Below are 13,200 nucleotides of genomic sequence, written 5' to 3' on the forward strand. Positions count from 1 at the left end.
TTTCCATTAGAGATCCTTATTCCCTGTAGAACACCTTAAAATTCCAACAGGAAACCATCATATGCATCTGGAATCAGTCCCAGAACACCTGTTAAACCATTAGAATCCATTACACTGTGATACTGGGCCATGAGGAAAACACAAAGTACCATAATTGTCTACTGGACACCACCAGGACCCAACAGAAACTTTTAATGGTTTCTACCATTTTTTCCTATAGTTCAATGATCATACTCACTGAAACTCAAGCCTGTTGGCAACCATGTTAGACAGGCCTAAAGTTACCTGAGCTCATGACTAGCTCCATATATAATTCATTTCCCCAGTAATCTACTCACCTATAGAGGAGCAACCGGACTCCATTGACCTGTCTGCCAAGCATCGGACAGAGCCGGCCCCCAGAGTCTGAAGTTGGCTTCAACAGGTAAGAGAGCTAATGGCTTTCTGAGGGATTACTGCTGTTTCTGATCAAGCTTCTGTTTTGTTATTCACTTTTTTGTTATTCCACATACTTTTTGGTGCAGGGAGATGTCAGGGTTATCTAATTTGGTGGATTATTAAATATTCAATACAGGCTCACTAACAGTGATGGAATTATTCAGACAGAGGATACGTAAAAATACAAAGGTTTCTGGGAATTTGTGTCAAAACAGTGTTATTCTATATGTAAACTACTACCCAACTAGCCAGAATCATCTTTAGTGAGTCTGTTTTGAGATATTTGTTACATTTCAGTTGGCAGAGAATAATAAATGATGTACACATTGTACAGTACAAACCAGTTGCTGCTGTCAACAGACTTAAAGGAACTGAACTGCTTCTTAGGATAGTTCTGATTGAAACCTCATAATTCAGATGTTTTGTTAGGAGTTTTACACTGACTAAGCCAATTCACACAGATCCCCTCTCTCACCAAATGTAGTCTAAAAGCCAGGACAAATCTGCTTCCTTAGTTTTACGAGGCTGATATGAGATCAATCAGGAAGAGCTTGACTTCCAATGCTTGGAACTTGCATCCATATTTGAAATAAGGGGAAAGGAACTGTGTGTATTTGATTTGTCAGTAAGCTATTCCATGAATCCCATGTTTGCTGTTAAGGTAATGCTCAGGGAACATGACTGAACAAAGGCAACGAGCCCTGTCCACATCAGGTGAGGCTCTGTACCAGGTCCTCGGCCTTGACAAGAACTGCACCCACGATGACATCAAGAAGTCATACAGGTCAGTTTACTCAGAAGACATCAATTGCTTGCACGTCCCTGAATGCAGTTTATTTTGTTATATACAGTCAATATGCAAAGGTTTTCTGGATTTTCTATGTGAAAATAAGCTAACACATTCTGTACAGGGAACAATCTGCCATTATCATTTTAAATTTGACATTTTGGTGCACAGTTATTTGTTATGTTTAACAAGTTAGAAAACAAAATAAAAAATATTAAATTGCCATAACTTTTTGCGCAGGCCACATTTTCTGTTTTATTTTTTTCCCAAATGGGTTTTCAGTTAAAAAAAAAATAAATAAATAAACATAATTGTGCATGAAAATGTGCAGAAGTGTATTCTCTGTAGAACATGTGAATTTATTTATAATTCAAGAATCAACAAAACATGTCATTTGGTCAGGGGTGCCCAAAGATTTGCATATCATATAGTCTTATAGCCATGTTCTTAACTTTACTGACTATATATCTACTGATTTATGCCGTTTAGCAACTACCTGGGACACCATAGCAACAAACTGGAAACACATTAGCAACTACCTGGAATTACTATATTAACCCAGTTATCAAAAGCAACTTTTGAAATGTTTGGCTTTGTTCTCGTTATGATGATGATGATGATGATGATGATGCAACCAAATCAAATTACAGAGTGATAGAAAGAAATATACTGCAAAAAATGTCAGAAGTAGGTAAATAGTGCATCATTGCAAAACCCTCTTTTATAATCAAAGCCTTTGATAACTGAATAGCTGTATAAATATAATATGACTTAAAAAAGACTAAAATCTTCATGGTAAACAGATGGCACACTATTTTAGTTTTATTGCTGTTGTCATAACAAAATTTTTAGTTTTTGAAATAACTTGAAAATGCTTGTTGCCCTTTACATTGTATGTATATTTCATGATGAATGGACCAAAAGAAATGGCCCAAAATGACATTGAAAAAAATTCTTTTTCCTTTTCCTGTAAAGTTACCATTTTGAAGATATGAGGTTTTATTCCGACAGTTTGTTTATATATATATATATATTTATCTATCTATCTACTACAGGACACTGTACATATTTTTGCATACATATTTGTGCATGATTAATGTTGTACTATTGCTTGGCTAGTACTGTGGAAACAAAGTAGCCTTGGTTAACAGTATAGTGGCTTAATGTGACTGCAGACCCACTTTCTGACTGAACGGCTACTACAGAGAGCACAATGTTACAGCAGAGAAGCCTAGAAAAGTGACAAATCAAAGAATATAAGAAGTAAGAAAGTAAGAATTTCATTTTACAGTGTAACTGCCTGTTCTGCTGTGCACATGACAATAAAACTCTTGAATCTTGAATCTATCCCTTCAGCCTTTTCTTGATTACTTACCTACATATCTACTATCATTAAAAACCAAGCTTATTTGACATTAACAAGCAGCAATAGAGAATATGGAGGTTTGCAGAGCATGCTATTTCTCTTGGTCTTGCCTCCATGTACTCAGAGAGCCTGCTTCATCTAAAAATATCAAGAGCAGTAAAACACTGAAGTAGCAAGCGGGCCAATTCCATAACATGAGTTCACTTCAAACCTCTAGTGATGCTCCAACAATTATGGCACTTACGTGCGCTAATTCACGCTGCCTTTAAGAGCCATTTAAACGCTAAGCATTTTAACAGCATTTGTTTGCGGTTAATGAATATGTAATCATAGCAACTGTTTCAGAGGCCATTGGCTTAATCAAAAATTAATGAGCGTGTGTGCTTGGAGCATTATAAAATGTTCATGAGAAATGACAATTTTGAGTGTAGCACTGCGAAAAATACATTACATAAAAGTGGATATGTTTATTTTATAACTTTTAAGCAAAAGGTTTTGCAGAGTTTCATTCTAGGGCAAAGTAACAATGGTCCATCTCAGATGACTGTCTTTACCTGTCTTAAGTCATACTTTTTGGGTGCCTATACTGAGTATTAAACTCAATGATTCACCAGAAATGAAATGTACAGTTTTATCCCTACAAATGTAAAAGATTGTCCACGTTCCCTGGTTTTGCATTGGAGCTACAAGTAGATGAACATCTGTCTCATCATTGAGACCCAAAATATCTACAGAAACGTTTTTCTACACCTCCAAGTTCTGTCTTGAATTGGTTTCATTTCCTGTCTCTCACGATCCAAGTAATCCCAAACACATTCAGTGATGCTGAGGTCTGGGCTCTGGGGTGGACAGTCCTGAAAACGCCAGCAGCTTCTTTTTTTGCAAATGTTCTTCTTTTTTGTCTATTTCCTTTTCTCAGTAAGGGCTTCTTGGCAGCTACATATCCTTTCAAACCCAAGCATTGAGGTGCCTTCTCACAGTGGAAGGATGGACAGAAATACCACTGGACGTTTTCAGATGTGATGCAAATAGGATGTTGATTTTCTCCTCTCTCTCAAATTATAAAAGCTGTTTATCTGGTCAGTTTTGGTGGTCTGGAGGGTCTTGCATGGTTGTTAGGGGGTCCATTTTCTCTGTAGCTTTCAATAATCATTTGAAGTCCAGTTTTGAAAACATCAGTTTTCCCTCCTGTTTTCCTTTGACTTTCCTACTGCATATGTAAGTGAATACTTACACTTAACTTATACGTAATGGCTGTTTTGACTGGCAATCTAATAAGTGAAGGGTGGCCTCTGACATTTGTACAGTACCGCGTATATATAATCATTGCCTTTACTATTACATAGCTGACAAGTAATGGAAGTCTACATTATATCACCTAAGATTTTATTATATTAGCCTCATAACTCCAGTACAAAACTAAAGAAGCAAGCTTCAGACACTAAATATGTTTTGGCCAATTATACGGGTTTGAAATTAGGGGGAAATTTTCTACATTTCATGTTTTCTAGAATTCCACAACACTGCACACTCAATATTTCCATTCTGACTGTTAAAAAACTTCTCTAACTAAATTAGTACATCTGACAGTTAACCTAAATTGAGTTCAAAATGGTTTGGGAATAATATAAGGTGATGATACTGACATTGTAGACTCATTGAGAGCTCACTTGATGTAAAAATAGCAAGTGAGAATTCCAATAGAGAAAATAACAGCAGTTGATGATGCTCTCCTCAACCCCATGCGCTGACACACTGCCAAAGCTGCTAACATGGGCTGCGTTCTGCACACAGTCAGTTGGCAGGTAAAAGTCAGGTGTAAATAAGGCCATCTGATCCACAGCAGAGCCACATCTGTCTGAGACCCAAATGTTGCTGAGGTCCTCCCACAGGACACTGCACATTATTAACTGTAACATATGCTGACAAATCTGTGTCTGAGAGGGAAGTTTTCCCTCTCATCATCTCCTACTTAACAGTGAAAATGCCTTTAAATAGGTACATCCTGTGTTCATTCAAAACTATTGTAGGGGATTTTTCCATAGACTTATGGTCATTCCTTAAATTCGTTTTTAGAAATAATCCCTCTCAGATGATATATCTATAAGTTTTTTAACCCAATTTAGTCCAAGCCAAACCCCTTGGGAGGGCGAAAGCGTCCACATGTTTCCTCAAAGACAATCTGTTCCTAACACGTCATTGGACAGCTCAACACACTTGACAGAGAACGCCAAGCGCAAATACTGTTACTTCAGCTAACACTTGCACACAATGGCCAGCAATATGTGCAGTGATAGGAGAAAAGCAGGACATCATCCTCACCCAGGAAGAGGTTAATTATGCTCTCTGATTATATGGATGGCTGTGACATCGCTGGGGATTGAACTTCTGATGACGGCAGGGTCAACGCTTGGACATTTTCCTCACTGGCTGTTTAAAAACAGCATAAAAATATGTCTAAATTGATACAGCAAAGTTGAATAACCTGAGCTCAAAATTATTTGGGAATAATACAGTGCAAATACACAAAATCCATCAACCTACATAAAAGGTGACCTCAAGTGAGTTTGAGTAGTTTGGAAAAAAATAAAGGGGTTTCCCTTTGAGTTTTAGCCATTCCCTGAATTGTAGGCATTTGTTTTTGGAAATCTGAAGAGATGATAAAAGACCTGTTTCCATTCTTGCAGGAAACTTGCTCTGAAATATCACCCTGACAAGAACCCAGAGAACCCTGAAGCTGCTGAAAAATTCAAGGAGCTTAACAATGCACATGCGGTTCTTTCTGACGTCACGAAGAGGAACATTTACGACAAGTATGGCTCTTTGGGCCTGTACGTGTCACAGCAATTCGGAGAGGAGAACGTGAACACATACTTCATGCTATCCAGTTGGTGGGCCAAGGTGAGATATCCAGGACAATGTCACAGACAGTAAGGCCATATACGCTCTCTTAGATTTCTGACCACAACAGGGCCAATACTTACACAGCGGTGCCATAAAGTATATGATTTATAACTGTTTATATGTTTGCTTACTCAGAATGGCAGTTTGCATAATAAATTAAAACAAATGTAAAACTTTCAGCTTTGTTAGATCAAGTTAACCCAGTCAAACCGAGCATCACACTGCCAGTCCATTCTGAGAGTTTAGTGATGACCTCCTGAACTCTGCTGCCAGAGGAGTTTATAGCATGTTGACCATAGTGAAGCATATCAGCATGTAGAATTGGAGTTTTCTGTATGCTGCTATGTTTTCTATCACTGTACAAAAGATGCACAAGGCCTGCTTTATTTCCTGATGCGGTATGTTTTTTTTTCCCGAAAATGTGAGCTCATCAGTGTGATTTTGATCAGTAAATGCCTATTATTGTTTTGTATAATCAGAGTGAGAATAAAAAATGACTAATATTCCTATTCACGTGTTTGCTATATAAAAATGTGGTTTCTGAGAAAGCCTAAATAAAAATGTATGGATTTTCTGCTTTCTTATATCATGTTTTTACATATCAAATATGCTCTGAGACAACACATTATTAGTGGAACAGAGTAAACGGCAGAAAGAGACATGTTTTTGCATCTGCATTGAAGAGTTAATGTCAGTGGTTTCACACTAATTGCTGTATGTGCCGAGTGTGTTTTCAAGCCCCCTTCATTTTTTCAGTTTTAATCAAATCTTGTGCATTTCTGTATGCATGCTTACTTACAGGGTCTATTTGCCATCTGTGGCTTACTGACAGGCTGCTATTTCTGCTGCTGCCTGTGCTGCTGCTTCAACTGCTGCTGTGGGAAGTGTAAGCCGCGCACCCCTGGAGAGGAAGACCCCGAGTGTTATGTGTCTCCTGAGGACCTAGAGGAGCAGATCCGCACTGATGTGGAGAGGGGTGAGCATACGTGGGCACACACACACACATAGCTGATAAACCCAAGGAATCTGTAGTGATTACATCACTGATACTGAGCCCTTGAGAGTCGATACCAAACAATATCTATCCAGTTAGCCCATGCTTAAAACTCCTACACTACATAGTACCAAAAAATGTTCAGGAACACTTCATAACATTGACATAACCATGCCACAAATAAATCACAGCAAATGTTATATGCTGTTATGAGGTGTTGTGTGAGATGAGAGATGTCATGTGACAGGAGCTTATATCATGAAAATTACAGTAATAACAGTAATAGTAACATGACGTTGTTATATTACTGAACCAAATCTGTCAAGACAACTCATGACAGCATATGACATCTGTCATGGCATGTTTATGGTATGGTGATTTTGTTTATGATATGTTATGTTATGTATCAGGCTTCAAGTAAAGAGTAACCAAAGGTTCTTTGACTTGTAACAATATTTGATTTTTTTAGGTGTTATAAAAAAATTTTTAACAGATTTTTTGAATAACCACACTTGTTTCTCCATCACTGAGAACAAGCATTTAAACATGCAAAGAATTCAAACAGCTCTTTCGTATAAAACTTTTCTGGCTAATTTTTATGCTTATGCTGGGCTCCTTATGAATACATTATGGTTTATATTACATTGCACACATATACACATTCTCCATCAATCTGAAGAACACCATCAGTTGAAAAGATCCCTTTAATCATGCAGAGGGTTCTTTGAGTATTCATGGTTCTATATAGAACCATTATTTTTACTAAAGAATCCTTGTAGAGCCATCGTTTTTAGGTGTATACTACACTATATCTAATTAAACAGGCCTAATTATGCTCACGTTTGTAATAAAACATGCCATTGATCTGTGTTCTATAAAGGGTCACTCTGGCCAAAACAAAAACATATGTCTGTAGTAAACATAGCTCAGCCACAATGGTCTCTGAAGTGGGTTTTTCTATATTAAAAAGTAGGAAAACCCTCTTCTGATGTATCTTGAAGGTGGAAGGTACTTTTGAAGAACTTCCTTCTCTGCTACCTGGCAAATGCACAAAGCCAGATAGCTAACATTACTGAACAGAATCTAAACTGTATCCATTACCTAGCAGTCAGGATTTCTTTACTGCAGTTGGGTGGATTCCTATTAGTTGTGTGATATATTTGCACAGTGCACGCTGAGTGTGCAGTGAGAGACGATTGATGGATGTAAGCACAAAAAGGATATGAAATTGTGACTTTTGACAATACCAACGGGGCTGAGGGAGGTCCACTACAGAATACTACATAACACAACAAATAACATTAATACTAGATTCAGCCCAGAATGGTTGAAGTATCTGAAATATATTTTAAAAAGCATATTATGATGTAATGTGATATAGTTTATCTCTGTAACAATTAATATCATCACATTGCCCACACCTAAAAGTTGATTAATTGAACATAGACATAACACAAAAGAATATCCAATATACTTAGACAAGTACAATGTGTTTTATTACTTGATAAACATCCAACATAGATATGTTGAATATAAAGCAGGACTCTTTCTTTTTAATATTGGCCCTATTTTACATCTGACAAAAATATGGATATTGTTGAGCACACAGGCCAACTCAGGCAAAGTTTCAACAATGGCTAAAATTACATAATTCATAATTGGTTCATCTTTACTTTATTAGAGCACAAGTTGTCTTCTGAAGAAAGTGCTTTATGTGGAGCAGGGATTGATACTGGTGCTCACAGCGCAGAGCTTAAAATACATGTTTTTCTAAACACAATCAGACACCCCGTTAGTGACAATAAATAGGCTAGATGCGTCTGAGCCAGATGTTTGGATATAAGCCATTGTTTTTGTGCCAGTTAGCTGTAGGAGGTTTTTCATGTCTGCTGAAGTCCCTCACAAAAACTGATAATTACTGCCTCTGAGTCATTTCTCAAAGTGAGTTTGCATACCAGTTATTTTTAGTTATCACATGCTAATAAGAAACAATCTGTTTGTTTCAACCCTTTGAAAAATATCATGCAAGACAGAGGAGACATGAAACGCTAGCCTTTATAAGTTGTTTTCATGTCATGTTTGCCCACAGCTCTTCCTATCAAACACTGTATTTGTGGATCCGGGTCCAGCAGACACCAGCTAACGTGATGCTTGTCCTAAAAATATCCACTAGGAAAACACCACAGAGGACAGTTTACATTGTGACTTGCTCTGAAAACTCTCTGAACAGGGAGTGTCATGGCTTTAGGCTCAGAGAGCTTTTTTTCTGGGCAGACAGCATCAAATAACCTCTCCCATTGTGGGGAAAGCCAGCAAACAGTGGGCTGCCCTTCAAACGGGGGGACATAGCGCTCATTCCATTAGGAAAAAGAATTACAGGCTGCTGGGGAAGACCAACAGCAACGTCCTTGGAATGAACAAACAGAGTTGGGATGTAACGGAATACAAGTACTGAATATTCAGAATGCAGAAATTATCTGTATTCAGTCCAAGTTACATTCTGTAAAGGTAGTATTCAGACTACAGTTACTTTCTACATTCTAGGAGAATATGTTTAGAAACATATTTTATTTACAAACTAAATAAAAAATTATTTAAAAAATCTAACTATTTTAAAATCAGTGCATGGAAAGTAGCAAACATTAGACAAATTCTGAAGAGGACCTCATTTAACAGTTTACAAACACTGAAGTTCCTCCTAAAGCCTGAGTAGACAGGTAAATCAATGTGATGATCAGTTATTAAACTCTGTGTTACTGAGCTCTGCTAAAGCCTAAGTAGAGTGATAAATCAATGTGATCAGTTATTAATCTCAGTGTTACTGAGCTCTGCTAAAGGCTGAGTAGACTAATAAATGAATTGATCAGTTATTAATCTCAGTGTTACTGAGCTCTGCTAAAGGCTGAGTAGACTGATAAATGAATTGATCAGTTATTAATCTCAGTGTCACTGAGCTCTGCTAAAGCCTAAGTAGACTGATAAATCAATGTGATCAGTTATTAATTTCAGTGTTACCGAGCTCTGCTAAAGCCTAAGTAGACTGATAAATGAATTGATCAGTTATTAATCTCAGCGTTACTGAGCTCTGCTAAAGACTAAGTAGACTGATAAATGAATTGATCAGTTATTAATCTCAGTGTTACTGAGCTCTGCTAAAGGCTGAGTAGACTGATAAATGAATTGATCAATTATTAATCTCAGTGTTACTGAGCTCTGCTAAAGCCTGAGTAGACTGATAAATCAATGTGATGATCAGTTATTAATCTCAGTGTTACTGAGCTCTGCTAAAGCCTAAGTAGAGTGATAAATCAATGTGATCAGTTATTAATCTCAGTGTTACTGAGCTCTGCTAAAGGCTGAGTAGACTGATAAATGAATTGATCAGTTATTAATCTCAGTGTCACTGAGCTCTGCTAAAGCCTAAGTAGACTGATAAATGAATTGATCAGTTATTAATCTCAGCGTTACTGAGCTCTGCTAAAGACTAAGTAGACTGATAAATGAATTGATCAGTTATTAATCTCAGTGTTACTGAGCTCTGCTAAAGGCTGAGTAGACTGATAAATGAATTGATCAATTATTAATCTCAGTGTTACTGAGCTCTGCTAAAGCCTGAGTAGACTGATAAATCAATGTGATGATCAGTTATTAATCTCAGTGTTACTGAGCTCTGCTAAAGCCTAAGTAGACTGATAAATCAATGTGATGATCAGTTATTAATCTCAGTGTTACTGAGCTCTGCTAAAGCCTAAGTAGACTGATAAATCAATGTGATGATCAGTTATTAATCTCAGTGTTACTGAGCTCTGCTAAAGCCTGAGTACACTGATAAATCAATGTGATGATCAGTTATTAATCTCAGTGTTACTGAGCTCTGCTAAAGCCTGAGTACACTGATAAATCAATGTGATGATCAGTTATTAATCTCAGTGTTACTGAGCTCTGCTAAAGCCTGAGTACACTGATAAATCAATGTGATGATCAGTTATTATTCTCAGTGTTACTGAGCTCTGCTAAAGCCTGAGTACACTGATAAATCAATGTGATGATCAGTTATTAATCTCAGTGTTACTGAGCTCTGCTAAAGCCTGAGTACACTGATAAATCAATGTGATGATCAGTTATTAATCTCAGTGTTACTGAGCTCTGCTAAAGGCTGAGTAGACTGATAAATCAATGTGATCAGTTATTAATCTCAGTGTTACTGAGCTCTGCTAAAGCCTGAGTAGACTGATAAATCAATGTGATCAGTTATTATTCTCAGTGTTACTGAGCTCTGCTAAAGCCTGAGTAGACTGATAAATCATTGTGATCCGTTATTATTCTCAGTGTTACTGAGCTCTGCTAAAGCCTGAGTACACTGATAAATCAATGTGATCCGTTATTATTCTCAGTGTTACTGAGCTCTGCTAAAGCCTGAGTAGACTGATAAATCAATGTGATGATCAGTTATTAATCTCAGTGTTACTGAGCTCTGCTAAAGGCTGAGTAGACTGATAAATCAATGTGATCAGTTATTAATCTCAGTGTTACTGAGCTCTGCTAAAGGCTGAGTAGACTGATAAATCAATGTGATCAGTTATTAATCTCAGTGTTACTGAGCTCTGCTAAAGCCTGAGTAGACTGATAAATCAATGTGATCAGTTATTATTCTCAGTGTTACTGAGCTCTGCTAAAGCCTGAGCAGACTGATAAATCAATGTGATCAGTTATTATTCTCAGTGTTACTGAGTTATAGTAAAGCCTGTGTAGACTGATACGTAGACTTGGTACTTGGACAGAAACAGGCAATGAGAGAGGAAAAAATTCTAAAAGAATTTTGGGACAACATGTCAGTGAAAAGAGAATTATTAACAGAAAACTTAAATGAAGAAAAATGCCAACTAGTAACAGTGAGGAAAAATCTGAATCAAATAAACTATGTATAAATATATAAAATTACTGAATACGTTTAGGACAATGTATTCAGTATTCAGCCATCACTACTTTTTTTAAGTATTTCATGTGTGTCTGTGAACAAAATTGTCAGCTTCGCTTTTCATTTGCTGCAAGTGAAGCTGACGATTGAAAATGATGATTCTGTAATTTAACACTGTATCGGGGGGCTGGCGAGAGGGGCATTTATCATTTGGCTGATGACTCTTGTCCTCACTTACATGTACTTACTTTTTTGCAGATGGTGACACTCCTGTTGTGCATCAGCCAACCAACGCAAGTGAGAAAACCCAGTTGATTGGGGATGGACACCGAACATACACCTGAGAAAAACAACATTATTAACTGACACATGATAGACAGCAGTTTCTAGTATACTTCTTAATTTAATAGTTCAATACCTTTTTCAGTGTATCCCTGAACAATTAACAAAAGAATGCAATGTATACAGAAAAGCCTTACATGTATGTGGCTTAGACTTTTTTCAACCTATGCTGTCTGTAAATATCTGATAAATAGCTTTTAGTCCAATTTTGTGCATACATGATTTTTGTGCATATATAATGAGACCTGATAATGTAATGATGATGATGATACTACTGTGACCCATGTTCAATATATAAAGGAATAAAACATACTCGTTTTCAAATAAGTGGGGAATTTTAGACAAGTTTATATTATTTGAGTTTAATGTTTTTATGCATTTTGAAAAGTCTATTGAAGCTTGAATAATAACGCCATTCTATCTCTGTGCTGTTATCATACATACAGTATAAATAGTCATCAGTTAGTCTTTGGATAGAGAATGAGTGGGAAATATAAGCATCTATTTGTAAAAAGCATTATGATACTATAAATGAGACTTAAAGTTACATTTACCCACGCAAAGCGGATCTGATGTGACGCCTATGAAATGTGGCAATAACAGCGAAAGAAAAACGTTGTGACTCCTTCGAGCCGGATTCGAACCAGCGACCTAAGGATTTCAGCATTAGCCACTACAGTCCTCCGCTCTACCAACTGAGCTATCGAAGGGCCCTGAGAGCGAGGCGATTTCTTGTCTAGATGTAAATAGAGTGTAGTGCTTTGACACTGTCTTTGCTAGTACTGAAAGTGACACAACGTTGTACATTTCCGATTTTATTTTACGTGTTACAAGTCCTTGGTTATAAGGCATCTAGCCAACGTTAGCACAGCTAAATAGCCAGCAACAAATCAGCGTTGGCAAAGCTATAGGGTTAGGTAACGTTAGCTTTACCAAACACAGCCCAAATGTAACCTAACGTACCTGACAAAAGTAGCAACCGTCTTTAGGCTTCTGTTGGGACAAAGCATGTGCAAAGTATTCGGTTTAAACAAGTAGGTTAGGTAAGTTAACGCTAGGTAGCGTTATGTATGCTTAGCCACGCTGGAAAAGAAGCCAGATATCTCCAATTGTTTTAACAGTTAACCTAACTAGTTACGTCAGTCGACTTAACTAGATTAACTAACGTTTACATGAATTATAGTCAGCTGGAAGCCTAACTTCTTGTGGACTTTGTTAAGATGGCCATTTAAAAGAGATCAATGCTGCAGCTGAAATACTGTTGTTAAAATATTTAGATTGGTTCTCCTCACATCTTTCACGACCTCGTTGTGTACGTCTAAATACGTAGCTAGCGCTAACGTTAGTACAATGACTGCCTTACGGAACACGCAGTCCCTGGAATGAACAAAACAAAAAGTCGGAATCGGGGTTAGGGCTAGGGTTAGGGCCAGAGCTAGGGTTAGGGCTAG

At 37.2% G+C, this 13,200-nt stretch overlaps 1 protein-coding gene and 1 non-coding gene across 2 annotated transcripts; one reads left to right on the plus strand and one right to left on the minus strand.

Moving 5' to 3' along the window:
* The first annotated feature begins 352 nt into the window (after positions 1-352).
* dnajc5b (DnaJ (Hsp40) homolog, subfamily C, member 5 beta) lies at positions 353-11,766 on the plus strand. The gene is made up of 5 exons (XM_017716766.2): positions 353-424; positions 1,100-1,222; positions 5,279-5,492; positions 6,297-6,471; positions 11,666-11,766. The coding sequence occupies exons 2-5, from the start codon at positions 1,116-1,118 to the stop codon at positions 11,749-11,751; spliced, it is 582 nt and encodes a 193-aa protein (XP_017572255.1). The 5' UTR covers positions 353-424; positions 1,100-1,115; the 3' UTR covers positions 11,752-11,766.
* Positions 11,767-12,372: 606 nt separating this feature from the next.
* trnay-gua lies at positions 12,373-12,459 on the minus strand. The gene is given in 2 exon segments: positions 12,373-12,408; positions 12,423-12,459. It is a non-coding gene; the product is annotated as a tRNA-Tyr (tRNA).
* Positions 12,460-13,200: the final 741 nt, after the last annotated feature.

This window comes from Pygocentrus nattereri, chromosome 24 (assembly GCF_015220715.1).
Source record: "Pygocentrus nattereri isolate fPygNat1 chromosome 24, fPygNat1.pri, whole genome shotgun sequence".
Taxonomy (NCBI): Eukaryota; Metazoa; Chordata; class Actinopteri; order Characiformes; family Serrasalmidae; genus Pygocentrus; species Pygocentrus nattereri.